This window comes from Cyprinodon tularosa, unplaced genomic scaffold (assembly GCF_016077235.1).
Source record: "Cyprinodon tularosa strain WSP-4 unplaced genomic scaffold, ASM1607723v1 ctg44, whole genome shotgun sequence".
Lineage (NCBI taxonomy): Eukaryota > Metazoa > Chordata > Actinopteri > Cyprinodontiformes > Cyprinodontidae > Cyprinodon > Cyprinodon tularosa.
In genome coordinates this window covers 1,862,103-1,874,118 of record NW_024039163.1, presented here as the reverse complement: position 1 = coordinate 1,874,118, position 12,016 = coordinate 1,862,103, and the positions used below count along the sequence as shown (strand labels likewise).

Below are 12,016 nucleotides of genomic sequence, written 5' to 3'. Positions count from 1 at the left end.
TCCTGAGTATATTTCACACACTTTGACGAGGACTCATTCTGCAAAATAACACAAACTACCAAGGCCCCCCTCCCGAAAACTAACAGTATGTTAAAATGTAAAAGCTGAGCACAGGATCATAAAAACATCTGCATCTGATACAGGAAATGTTTAAAATGTTAAAATGAGCAGCACTGTGTTCAAATAAATAATAAAAAAGTATATGTACAGTCAGTCTATTGGAGTGACGAATCAGGAACATCGAAAGGCTCAAGTGTAGAGCGCTGCCACCATGGTTCAAAAAATAAAATATATAAATATCCTTTCCAAAACGAAAAGTTTGAATAATCTGCCATCAAAGGCAACAAATGGATGAAGGAAAATAATTCATAACTTGTGGAGCATCATGTGTAAATTCATAATAAATAAATTTTCAACACGATAAAGTAAGGGGATAATTTTCCAGGTCTGGAAAAGTTTGAAAAACAATCAGTTGAGTCTGGAAAATTATTTGCTTTGTTGTTTCAAAAAAAAAATATGCTAACTAAAAAAGCTGATTATTTTTAAATCTTTTTTGCTGAAATTTGCCCGTCGCGAACTGAATTTAACACTGAAAACCAGCATCCTTTTAAAGAAACAAAATACGGGAACAGTTTCACTGCTTTTGTTATAAAAAAAAAACTAAACCTTATTTTTAAACAAGGTCTGGTTCAGATATTAGCAAATAAAGTATTGGAGCAGATTAAAATCTAACTAAATTGTGCTTTTAAGAATTGGTATTTGGTCCTAAGAGCTGATCTGAATTAGTCTAGATGCCAATAATAGAATGGAATAGCCCTAACACACTGCCAAATGAGAAGTGTTATTCAGCTTTCTTTTGTTTCTAATCGTCCAGAAAAGTTTTCCCACTCAAATTCCTATTAATTTAGAACTGCCCGAACAATCTGCAAATCTAAGCATGAAATGATGTGTAGGAACCATGAAGGTAAAAACATAGAGGCACCAGATGTTTCACAGTGAGCCTTTAAAAAGAGGCAATCAGATCAGAGGCCGAATGTGATCAATGAACGGACCTTTTTTTTTTTTTCAAAGAATGAACAGCTCAACAGTAAAACTGCACATCATGGCCCCAGAAAGATCTGAAGAAATTTCAGATATCCGCCTCTCCTTTATATTTAGTGAAGCCCAAATCAGCTACAGATGTCATCTGATGAAAAATGGAAATCTCAGGGGATTCAACACTGCAGCAGGCCTCAGTGTGGTACCAAGTAATCAGGGAAATATCATCATTACACAACCTGCATTCACATTCACTTTGTCTTTACTTGCTTTAGTTTTCTTTTTTTGTTGTTGAAATCAACCCTCATGCTCTACAAGTTTCTGGGACAAAGGAAACGTGCACAAAGGCTTTACATTACAAGTCAGGTTTTACATGTGCATAGAGGTTACAATCTGCACCCCTTCGATGTCTCTGACTAACATTTGAATTTCTAACAACAACAAAAAATCAAGTGTTGTTTAAAAAAAAAAAATTCTTTTCCCCAAAGTCTGACATTACAGGAGCTTGTCTTTGACCTACTTACCACCAACTTTAGTGCTGGTGATCATCAGTGAGCTTCTTTATTCAGTCTATTTGAGCCTCTGAATTAGTGAATGTGTCAGTCCCAGGCTCAGCAGCTGAAGGGTGGACAGCTGTGTTACATGAGGGAACGTTTTCAACAGTTTCTCCCAGGTCATTTCCAGCAGGCTGGGCACCACCAGCCACACTTTGTACAGAGAGGCAGTTCTTCGGTTTCCAGACATGTTGATGACCCCGCCGTGGACATACATGCAGCCAGCCTGAAGGAGCAGCAAAGAGTAGATTAAACCTCTATAGGTGAGTATCTATGGCCACTGCCCACAGTTTTACAGATTGTGGTGTCATTAGCACCAAGTCAGACTGTCAGACAAAACCTCCCTCAGTCGGTTAGTTTTCATAGGAGTTAAAACTCTTAGTTTGACTTTCAACTTGGGTACAGCATCACAATTAGATGTCATTTGAATTAAAATTTACTTTTTCTTTGGCACATAAATGTGTTTGTGTTTATTTAATCATACTTTCTTCCTCCGTCAGTCCTGAGACCTGCTGGATGTGGAAATTTGGGACCTTTATTGGCAATTTTAAAGAAAATTTAAAAAGATACTCTTCAAATTTAGGAGGATTAGTAGCATTCCACAAAAGGCCTTCTTGTTTTCCTCTGAATCGCTGACCTTTGAGCAGCACCGCTGCACAGATAGAACCACGCGCCCCTCATTTGAATATAAGAACATTAATTAAAAGAGCTTAAAATAAGAAAAAAAACAGGTAAAAAAAAGTGACTGAAATATGTAAAATTGCTTTACAAAATAAAACTATCAAATAAATAAATCTTGAAATGAATTAAAACAAATTTTTAAAATTTAAAGCTATTTTTTTTTTATTTAGTTTCACTTCATGATGACATTTATCATTTCATAGAATATTTATTAATAATCTTTCAACAAGAGCATTTAACTTTTAAAATTTTTATAAAATGGCTCTCCATACCAGGTGTGCACCGATCTATTGATCAGTCTCAATTTCTGTAATATTTATTGATCGGCATCAGCTGATGTACATCAAACAGATCTTATCTACCGCTGCAAAGGTCCTAATATCAGCCGCTGTCCATTCCATAAACCTTCTCTTTGTATTTTAGAATATTATTGTGTGCACTTAAGATATTGTTCATTGTTTTTCAATAAAATAAGATTGGAATGTTGAAGGTTTATTATGACCTTATAGTGTCCATTATAACAAAGAAAATAATTATCAGTTTTTGCTAAAATTGGGATCAGCAGGTCCACTCTGATCAGCCAAAAACCAGTGGCTTCCCTAATGGTACAAAACATACTAAAGACACTTTCAAAATGTAAAACGTGTAACTGTGCTAAAGTTTTTAACAATGTTTCTATGCTTTTACATAAAGTTCTTGATGTCTAACAGTGTTTGCAAAGTGGAAGCTCAGCGTTGCCTTCTGCGAGGATTTCACAGCAGTGCAAAATCTGAATCAGGTTTTACAAAAATCAGACGAAACTGATTGATAAGAACGTAGTGAATATAAAAACACAATCACTTGTTTCTGAAATGCCAAATTACTGACCGGAGTGACGGCGGCGCAGTGGAAGTAGGCCGGTTCCGGCATGACAGCAGGCAGCCTGGTCCACTGAAAGGTCTGGAGGTTTATCTTCCAAAGGTCAGACAGGATAAGCTCACCATTATAACCTCCACATATAAACACTTCTGAATAAAAACAAAACAAAAACACGGTCAAGACAAAAAGGTTCAATTCAGCAATTCAGGCATTTTTTTTGCTGAAGGTTTAGTGATTATCTGCATACCGTCTTTGACCTGAACACAACTGTGACATCTGCGAGCGGAAGGATAACCTGTGGACAAGAGACAGGTTGTAAGTCATAAAAGGAATCATAAAATCTACAGTTAGTTTAAAAACATGAAGAACGTACCTATTTTTTCATGGGGTTTTGTCACTATTTCTTCCCAGTAGTTGGTCTCCAGATTATATGCATGAATCTAAACCAGAAATAAAATACAGAATTAAAGTTAAAGCCAGATGTTTAGATCTAAAATGAATCCCTTTTACTTCATTGTCTGACATTAAATTAAGCTTCCTGTTTTAAATCAGAACAAAACAAGAATTAATAGCAGAATATATTGCAATATATTTTAAGTTAATAAGAATGATATGACTTTTTAAAACATTTCACCTATTTCAGTATACATTACAGTCTAAGATTAAATGACTGGCAAGCTGGGTTTTAATTGTTTTGTATTTTTAAAAGCAAATACTTTAAAGGTTTGTATGAGACTTTTAAAAACATGGCAAAACAGTTGTCTAGGAATCTGCTGTGGGCATTATTCAGCTTTTTATATATATATAGCTTTTTATATATATATTTTATATATATATATATTTTTTTTTTTTCCTCATTACAGTGTCACAAGTACAGAGCAACGAAATTAAGTCTGCATTTAACCCATTCCCTTGGGGAGCAGTGGGCTGCCATTGTGCGACGCGCAGGGAGCAGGATGGGGTTAAGGGTCTTGCTCAGGGACCTAGAGTGTCAGTCCATGGGAGTGGGACTTGAAATCAAAACCTCTGGATTCCTAGAGCAATGCCCTAACCACTAGGCCGTCTTTTGTTTATATCCGTTTTATAATGCATTTATTAAAGAAACATATTGCAATATAAATTTTGACCATATCGTCCAGCCCTGTTAGAGTTACTATAATTATTTGCTAAATGCCAGAACACTGGATAGGCATGGGCTGAAAGGCCAGTTATATAATATTTTCTAAGGACATCAAAATCAATACTTTGGGGAGTCCTTGACAAAACGCTGATCTCAAGCCAGAACACATAAGGGCAGAGCTTAAATTGAGACACTAAAATAGGAAAACTGTCATTTAAATAAATTTCAAACAATCTGGAGTTAAACAAGGTTATCTCATTATATACAGTAAGTAAGTTTCTGCTATCAGCTGTATTTAAAAGTCTTACTGATCTCGTATTTCTTACTTTATCTAAGGGATAAGACATCCAGGAGGTCCCGCCTCCCAAAATGTATATTTTTTGTTCATCATGCGCCAGCTCGTGTCTGTACCTGCAGAAATAAACCCAAACAGAACTTTATCAGTCTTTAGTTGCAGCAATAATCTGGACATGAAGGCAAGAAGTGACAGAGGCTGAGTTGCAGTTGTGTCAGTGGTCTTTCTGATCAGACTGACCTCTCCTCAGGAAGATCTAACGGAGCGTTTTTGGGTTTGAGGTGGGTCCACTCCCTGGTGCTCAAATCCAGCCTGTGCAGGTCAGTGCTGTAGAGGTAGCCGGTTGTGCCTCCAAACACGTACAGGTAGCCGTTTATAATGACCATTGCCTGGAAATGGAGAACCCAGACGCGTGTTTGGCAAAGTAAAACGCAACAAACAGCCCGTGATAATTTATGGTCTATGCACAGAAACGTTACCTGTCCGTACACCTTATTCGGTTTCTTCCCTTTGCAGTTCAGCAGGTTCCACCGTCTATATTGGACGTTGCAGACATGGACGTCATTACTGTTGTTTTCACCAAAGGGAATCCCGGTGCCACCAAAAACAAGCAAGTTGTTTCCATGGAAGACAGCTGAGAGACATTAGTTTGATTTAGACTAAGTGAAGCGGAAGGACAAAATTATCTGAGGGTTTGCATCTTACACTCTGCTCCTGATCTCATGTTTACATTTAACCAGCAAATATAAAAAAAATTAAAATGTAGTGCAACGGCCATTTCTTCTCTGCTAAAATTTGTGCCGTGTGTAAATCAAATAATTTTTTTTAATAAAAATGGGGACAAATAATTTTAACAATTTAGACATAGAGACACAATTAGGGGACTTATTTTACATTTTTTTTATATATAATATTAGCCTAATATAATAAAGAACTATTTATTAGGCATCAATGTCTATAAAATCTGATTGGAGACAAGAGTAGTTTGCAGACATGGAAACCAACATTTTAGTCATAAAAAGAGGAAGTTAAGCCGTTAAAGAGAACAGTTAAACTGAAATCTCAAGAGGATGAACAACTTGTTTGGGTAAATCTGCAGATGAATGTGGCTGCAGACATCCACTTAGATTTTTGGTTTGTCTGTAGGTAGGGTTCATAAACCAAAAAAAATAATAATAATAATCAGCAGATTACAGAAATCCATTTTCTACTGTATTTTATTGTTTAAGAACAAGAAGCAGGATATTTACACTTTATATTTGTACCCACACTAGGACACCCTTAAATCCCACCTTCGCTGCTCAGCATCAGTCATTACCTGACATAGACGCCAGCTCTGTGGGCATGTAGCCCTCAGTCCGAACCTGCTGCCAGGTAGCTGTGGCAAAATGAAACCGCCAGAGCTCCCTGAAAAGAGGGTAGTCCTCATTCTCTGAGCCGCCCGCCTCCTCAAAGTCAGGGTTGTAACCTCCAAAGACGTACAGGTTAGAGCTGTCTGCAACACAGCGGTGTCCACTGCGGGCAGGCGGTATGCAGTGTCCTGCAGGAAAAATTCAAATCTAAACCAACCACAGAATCTCTCTCACTTCCTACTAAAAACATTTTATCCTCTCATCGATTTGCTTTTCCTCAAATGTCAGTACCTTCTCTCAGGAACCTATTGGGGATCCGGAGGTTGGGGCCGTTGGGGGAGAAGATGCGTCTCGCCTGAAGCCATCGCGCTCGCTTCTTGGAGCCTGAAGATACAAAAACAAAGTCACCTCACCTCAGCACTATACGAACTATAAAATGTGATAGTAATAATAACCCATTTGTAGTTATACATTTTCACTTATTGGACATTACAGTCATTTGTTTATATCTTATTTAGCAGACCAACAAAGAGTAGCACATAAATGTGAAATGAAAGTTATTAATTGTTTTCAGTCTTGTTTAAAAATAAAACAAAGTATATTGTGCCTTGTTATGTAGCCATACTGACTCAATACAAAGCTGTTTTTTGTTATCATTACAGCAGAACACCACCTAAGTTACTGCATTAACTACTTTGTATGTGAAGATAAATATTTTTTTAATCAATTTTACTCTGAAAAAACATTTAAAGAGCTGAGTCTGACTGGTTTCGCTCGCCAGATCATTTCTGGCAAAAGAAAACTCATTGTAAATGTGATGCCTGCAGGATGATGGGTATTCTTTGTTTTCCTCCATGCAGTGCTTTGCATGTAGAGCAAAAAACTTTGCTTTAGACTTATCAGAGCAGAGAACCCACTACTACATTTTTGCAAACTGCATCTTGGCTTAATCTCTTCGCCCCGTTATTTATTTTCTTTATTCAGACAGTAATAAACTCAACAGAATGAGGATTGTCAACTCCATACACTCCTAAAAGTAGCCTTTTATTTATTAACTGTTGAAAAGTTTCAATAAATGTTTTCTTTGAAGGTGAGTAAGCATCTTTACATGGCTCTGATGAAAGGCACTTAGAGCTCTACAATCTATTGCCTAAAGTCATTTTGAAATTCCTAACTAGCTCTGACATGTTCATTCAATTCTAAGCCAACTCTGAATAATGTGAAACTTTATAGCTTGTGATATTTAAAAGTTTAACCCAGGTTTTATCTTTGGCAATGCTTTTATCCCCAAACTGTCCCCTGCTCTTTCTGATGCCGTTTATTCTCTAATAAACCTTTGAGGCCTTAACATACCAGCTGGATTTATACTGAGATCAAAAAGGTGCATTCTTTCTTAATCGGATGATCTCAGAATAAAGCTGTTGACAAATGCAGTTGAAAATATGAAACAAGTGCAAGAATAATGCACAGTTCTGCAAGAGGCTGTACAGAAAACTGTGTTTGTGCAATAAAGGGAAATAAAATAGATACCAGGCACATGAGGTTTTAAAAATAAATAATACGAAATGATAAAATCTTCATTATATATAGATTCAACAGCTTAACTGTAAAAAACAATTGTACTGTTGCTTTTTTTTTTTTTTTTTTAAGTGAAACACTATGGTGCTGTAGACCTTTCACAGATAACAGCCCTTTTAATGTTTGGGAGAGCAGAAACCAAACAATGCTGTGGTTATAGAAGTTGACAAAATTAATCAAATTAGAGATAAAACTTCGCCATTTTGTTTACAGCTTTGGTCTGATCTGGTCCGCCCAAATTTTTTTCATTGTACTGCCACATGTTCAGGTCAATTTGCAGAGAGATTATAGCAACAAAAACAATGATCAAAACCTGCTGCCGGGCTTCCGTAGCAACGGAAGCTAACTTTAGCCTGAAGTAGCTATAGCTAACGGAGTTAGGAACAAAGAAAGTTCACATTAACTAATCGTCCTTTGCCTAACAATTGCTGTTCATGCTAAAAATATTTAAACAGTTTCCATTTGCTTTGCTGTGTGTGCAATATGTTGCACTCTTCTTAGCAGATGGTTTTGTTTACAAACCTGAATCGCGGATAGACGGCCTCCACGATAGTTTTTCGAACGTATTGAGGTGAGTAAATGTTCCACCAGCTTCAAGCGACGACATTTTCACTGGAGAGGCGCAAATAAATAGTTTCCAACTGTAAATGGACCAAAAACGCTTTCCCTCTGATTAAACGTCCCCGGGCATCAGACTGCAAGAGGCGAGCTACAGCTTCCCTGCAAAACTGAGATACTCTGCTCACATCTAACCAGCTGGTCTGAATTGACCAATCAAAAGAGGATGCGTCATCGTGCTGCGTTCAAGACTTGAAGAGTCCGTAGTATTGCAAAAGTATGACGAGACCAATCATTATAATTTAAGACATTTATCACAAGAAACGATGTGATGAACCTGGTTATATGAAATTAATAACATTTAAAATAATTTGCCGAACAAACTGGGTGAATATACAGTTACATTTAAAAAAATAAATGTAGACCTAGCTATTTTATATTGCTTCTTTAATGTTCCAGATGATCACATTTTGATTAGATTTGCGATGAGTTTTTTACGGAAGTGAATTTGGGCCACTGAAAATATTAAAAAGTTAGCTGATTTTTAACTGTTATTTCAGCTTATAATGGGGAAAAAAGATTTTAATCTCAGAATTGTGACTTTTTTTTCCTCAGAATTCTGACTTTAATCTTAGAATTCTGACTTCTGATCTCAGAATTATAACATTAATCTAGGAATTCTGACTTTAATCTCAGAATAAAGTTTTTTTTTTTTTTCGAGCAAGTTCGCCATTTGAAACAAAAATATGATATTTAAAATTCCTGTAAAAAAACAACCCATATGTTTCCAGTCTGTTTTGTACGGAAGAGGATTAGGGCCACTGAATAAAAAAAAAAAAAAAAAAGTTAACAGATTTTTAAATATAATTTTAGTAAAAACAACTTTGACTTTAATCTCAGAATTCTGTCTTTTTTCTCAGAATTCACAATTTAATCTCAGAATTCTGACTAATTTCTGACAGCTAATAAACATGTTAGCATCAAGCCGTAGTCATGTCTATTTTAAAGACTAAACTAGCTCTCTTGTTTTAATCACCTTCTGCTCTTCCATTAAAGAAATAACATCACCGGGGATCCCTGTGTCACGTAAAAAGTCGCCTACTTCTGTAATTTTCCACCAATGTGTTACTGGCCCTCACAAACAACTCAAATATTTGTCAGTGAAGCTGAGTGCTCCGACATCTCTTCCGTCATGGTGCCCATATACATTAAGATCTAGAATTCTGAGATTAAAGTCAGAATTCTGAGAAAAAAGTCAGAATCGTGAGATTAAAGTTATAATTCTGAGAAAAAAGTCAGAATTCTGAAATTAAAGTCAGAATTCTTAGAAAAATAAGTCTGAATTCTGAAATTAAAATCAGAATTCTGACTTTTTTCTCATATTATACTGAAATAAAATTTAAAAATCAGTTAGCTTTTTTTGTTTTTCAGTGGCCCTAATCCTCTTCCGTAGATTTCGATTATAACTCTTCATAATCTTTATTCTATTAGTTTAACTTTATACTGAGCCTAATTTTGTCCTGGTGCGGAAACTAAAAGCAAATAGTGCCGACTGTCAGCCTTATTTTTAAGCAGAGAGAAAACGTCATGAGCTACTTAAAAGCATGATCTTTGAGTCAATAAAGTGGTTAAATACCAAGCATCAATCTTACCCCTGATCTTGCTTTTTTTTTTAGATAGATTACAGGAGTTAAGGGTATAAACAGGACAAGCAGCCCTACCACTTGAAAAGCTTTAGTATCTAATCTTCATCAAGTTTGAAAATTAGGTTATGTAAATTAAAATCAATCACAGCAACACATTTTTCTCAGGGTTTACTAATTGTAACATACTGAAATGCACCAGTTACTTGATTAGATTAAAACCACTCAGTGAAAACACAGTAACATGCAGTAGATCCAGAAAGAAGGATAATCTGGTTGGTCTAATCTCTTTAATCAAAGATTAAATGTGTTCTTCCAGTATGTTAAAATTGTCATACTTTGCCTTTAAAAAAACAAACAAACAAACAAAAAAATAAAGCATACAACAGCATGAAGTGACCTCACAATTTTTAGCTAAGTACTCATAAGTGATCTTAATTACATGGAGTCAAGTTACAGGTTTTTTTATTCCTGCTTCAAGATTTCCAAAATTTTTTTTTCTTTCCTTCGGTGGTGAGAACGAGAACTTAGACTGAAACAACTTTAATTGTCATTTTGTATACACAGAGTGTAAAATTTCGTTTTGTACAGCTCTCATGACATTTCCATTCCTTAAAGTGCAGCAGCGATAAAATGTAAACAGTGTGGGACAAAAAAAAACATGGTGCAAAAAAACAAATTGATATGAAAATTCAGAGCATTAATATATATAGTGCAAATATGCAGTATTTTGGTTTGGTTTTATGAGTTTGATGGACAGTATGGGACATGATTTAGAGTTTTTTCAACAGTTCAGTAGTCTGATGGCAGTGGGGAAGAAGCTGTTACTGAATCTGCATCAAATGCTGCGAAGACTCTTCCCAGAGGGCAGCAGGAAGAAAAGTCCATGGTGGGGGTGTGACGGGTCATTGATGATGTTACGTCCTTGGGACATGCAGCGCTGGGATGAAATGTCTTTTATGGAGGGAATTTCTTGTTATTAAATTATCTTCTCTGCTGTTTTTGTTAGGAATTCTGGTAAACATAGAGAGTAAATATTATGTGACCTACATTATCAACTCATATCAGACAAATAATATGTTAGATGTGTAACACAGAAAAATTAAATGTGATATAACACAAATCAACGAAAAAATGCACCGAATGGCTTAAAAATCGACCCGTTCCGAAGTTGGCTCTTCCTACATGTATTCCATCCAGTAAAGTAACTTCCTCTGTGTTCAGTTAAGACTGAAATTATCTAGTCATCATAAAACATACTTGACTAAAGTTGTTGTAGCATGTCACAATGTTTTCTCCTAATTCCAAAAATAGCTTGTTTTTGATGTTGTATCAGAAATTTCCACTGCACTCTTTTTAATTTAATTAATTTGATGTATTAAGAGCAAATTCACAACATATTTCATGTACTTTACAAAGAGAATTTAATAAAATCATACATATCTATCCAAGGAAAACTAGCTGATTGTAAAGAGTTGATGACTTTGCAGGATTCAATCCTCCTGGATGAGCATTTCTTGATGACCTCTGACATCTGTTGTGCAAATGCACAGACTCCGACTACCCTGTCTGTTGCAAGCTCTAAATAACACTCCTAATAAAGTCTGTAAAGTACTAGTAATGCTTAACGGTTCATGTAGAAAGCACCTTCTTGTCTTCAAACCTTCACTAACTGTTTAGACTGACAGTCACATGCTTTGAACAGTGGCTGTAACAGATCATTTGACTTATTATGCCTTGACGTACGGGCTCTGTTGCCAGCAAATTGCATATGCTGTCATGTACAAACCCATCACTGATCCACATGGGAACCAGTTTACGGCTAAATTAGCCTTAATGGGGGTTCAATTGTTCTGTCTATGAGTGCCCCAATATGAGAGCTGAAATGTTTTAAATCTTTGTTTTGATATTCTCTTGCCTATTTGTATTTTGTTAAGAGGAGCAGATGTTTTCATAGATGTGAGTAAATGCAACATTATATCTTTTATTTTGTTAAAAAAAAAAGTGAAAATGCATGTTAAATCTTTAGGAATGAGGTTTACCCATGAAGAGTGATGTAGATGACTCCTATGAAAGACTCATGAGCCAGCAGTCTTTCCTATAATTGTTGAGAATTTACAAAAAGTATATGTTTTGTATTTTTTGATCTTGGTGAATATTAAAATTTTCTGAGAACCTTCTGTGTTTATTATTCTGCATATTGCTCTCTATGCTTTTTCTCATAGTAGCTTTGGTTCGTCTGTTCCTGTTTGGCTGTCACACCACCCTGGCGAGAAATATCAGCTGTGCTGATGCCATCGACACCTTTGTTTATAGATGTTTGAGATTGGCCTGTTTTT

General features: G+C 35.8%; 1 protein-coding gene across 1 annotated transcript; it reads right to left on the bottom strand.

The window, feature by feature from the left end:
- Nucleotides 1-1,053: 1,053 nt before the first annotated feature.
- On the bottom strand, nt 1,054-8,238 carry LOC119793062 (kelch domain-containing protein 10-like). The gene is made up of 10 exons (XM_038300015.1): nt 7,999-8,238; nt 6,190-6,282; nt 5,865-6,086; nt 5,026-5,180; nt 4,787-4,935; nt 4,578-4,662; nt 3,505-3,571; nt 3,379-3,426; nt 3,141-3,280; nt 1,054-1,818 (listed from the first exon to the last, which is right to left on the bottom strand). The coding sequence occupies exons 1-10, from the start codon at nt 8,081-8,083 to the stop codon at nt 1,609-1,611; spliced, it is 1,254 nt and encodes a 417-aa protein (XP_038155943.1). The 5' UTR covers nt 8,084-8,238; the 3' UTR covers nt 1,054-1,608.
- Nucleotides 8,239-12,016: the final 3,778 nt, after the last annotated feature.

Coding starts and splice junctions, on each gene's coding strand:
- LOC119793062 (XM_038300015.1), bottom strand. CDS start 8,083: ATGTCGTCGCTTGAAGCTGGTGGAACATTTACTCACCTCAATACGTTC. Junction 5,181..5,864: donor AGAGCTGGCGTCTATGTCAG/GTAATGACTGAT, acceptor AATGTCTCTCAG/CTGTCTTCCATGGAAACAAC. Junction 1,819..3,140: donor ACTGCGCCGCCGTCACTCCG/GTCAGTAATTTG, acceptor CTGCTCCTTCAG/GCTGGCTGCATGTATGTCCA.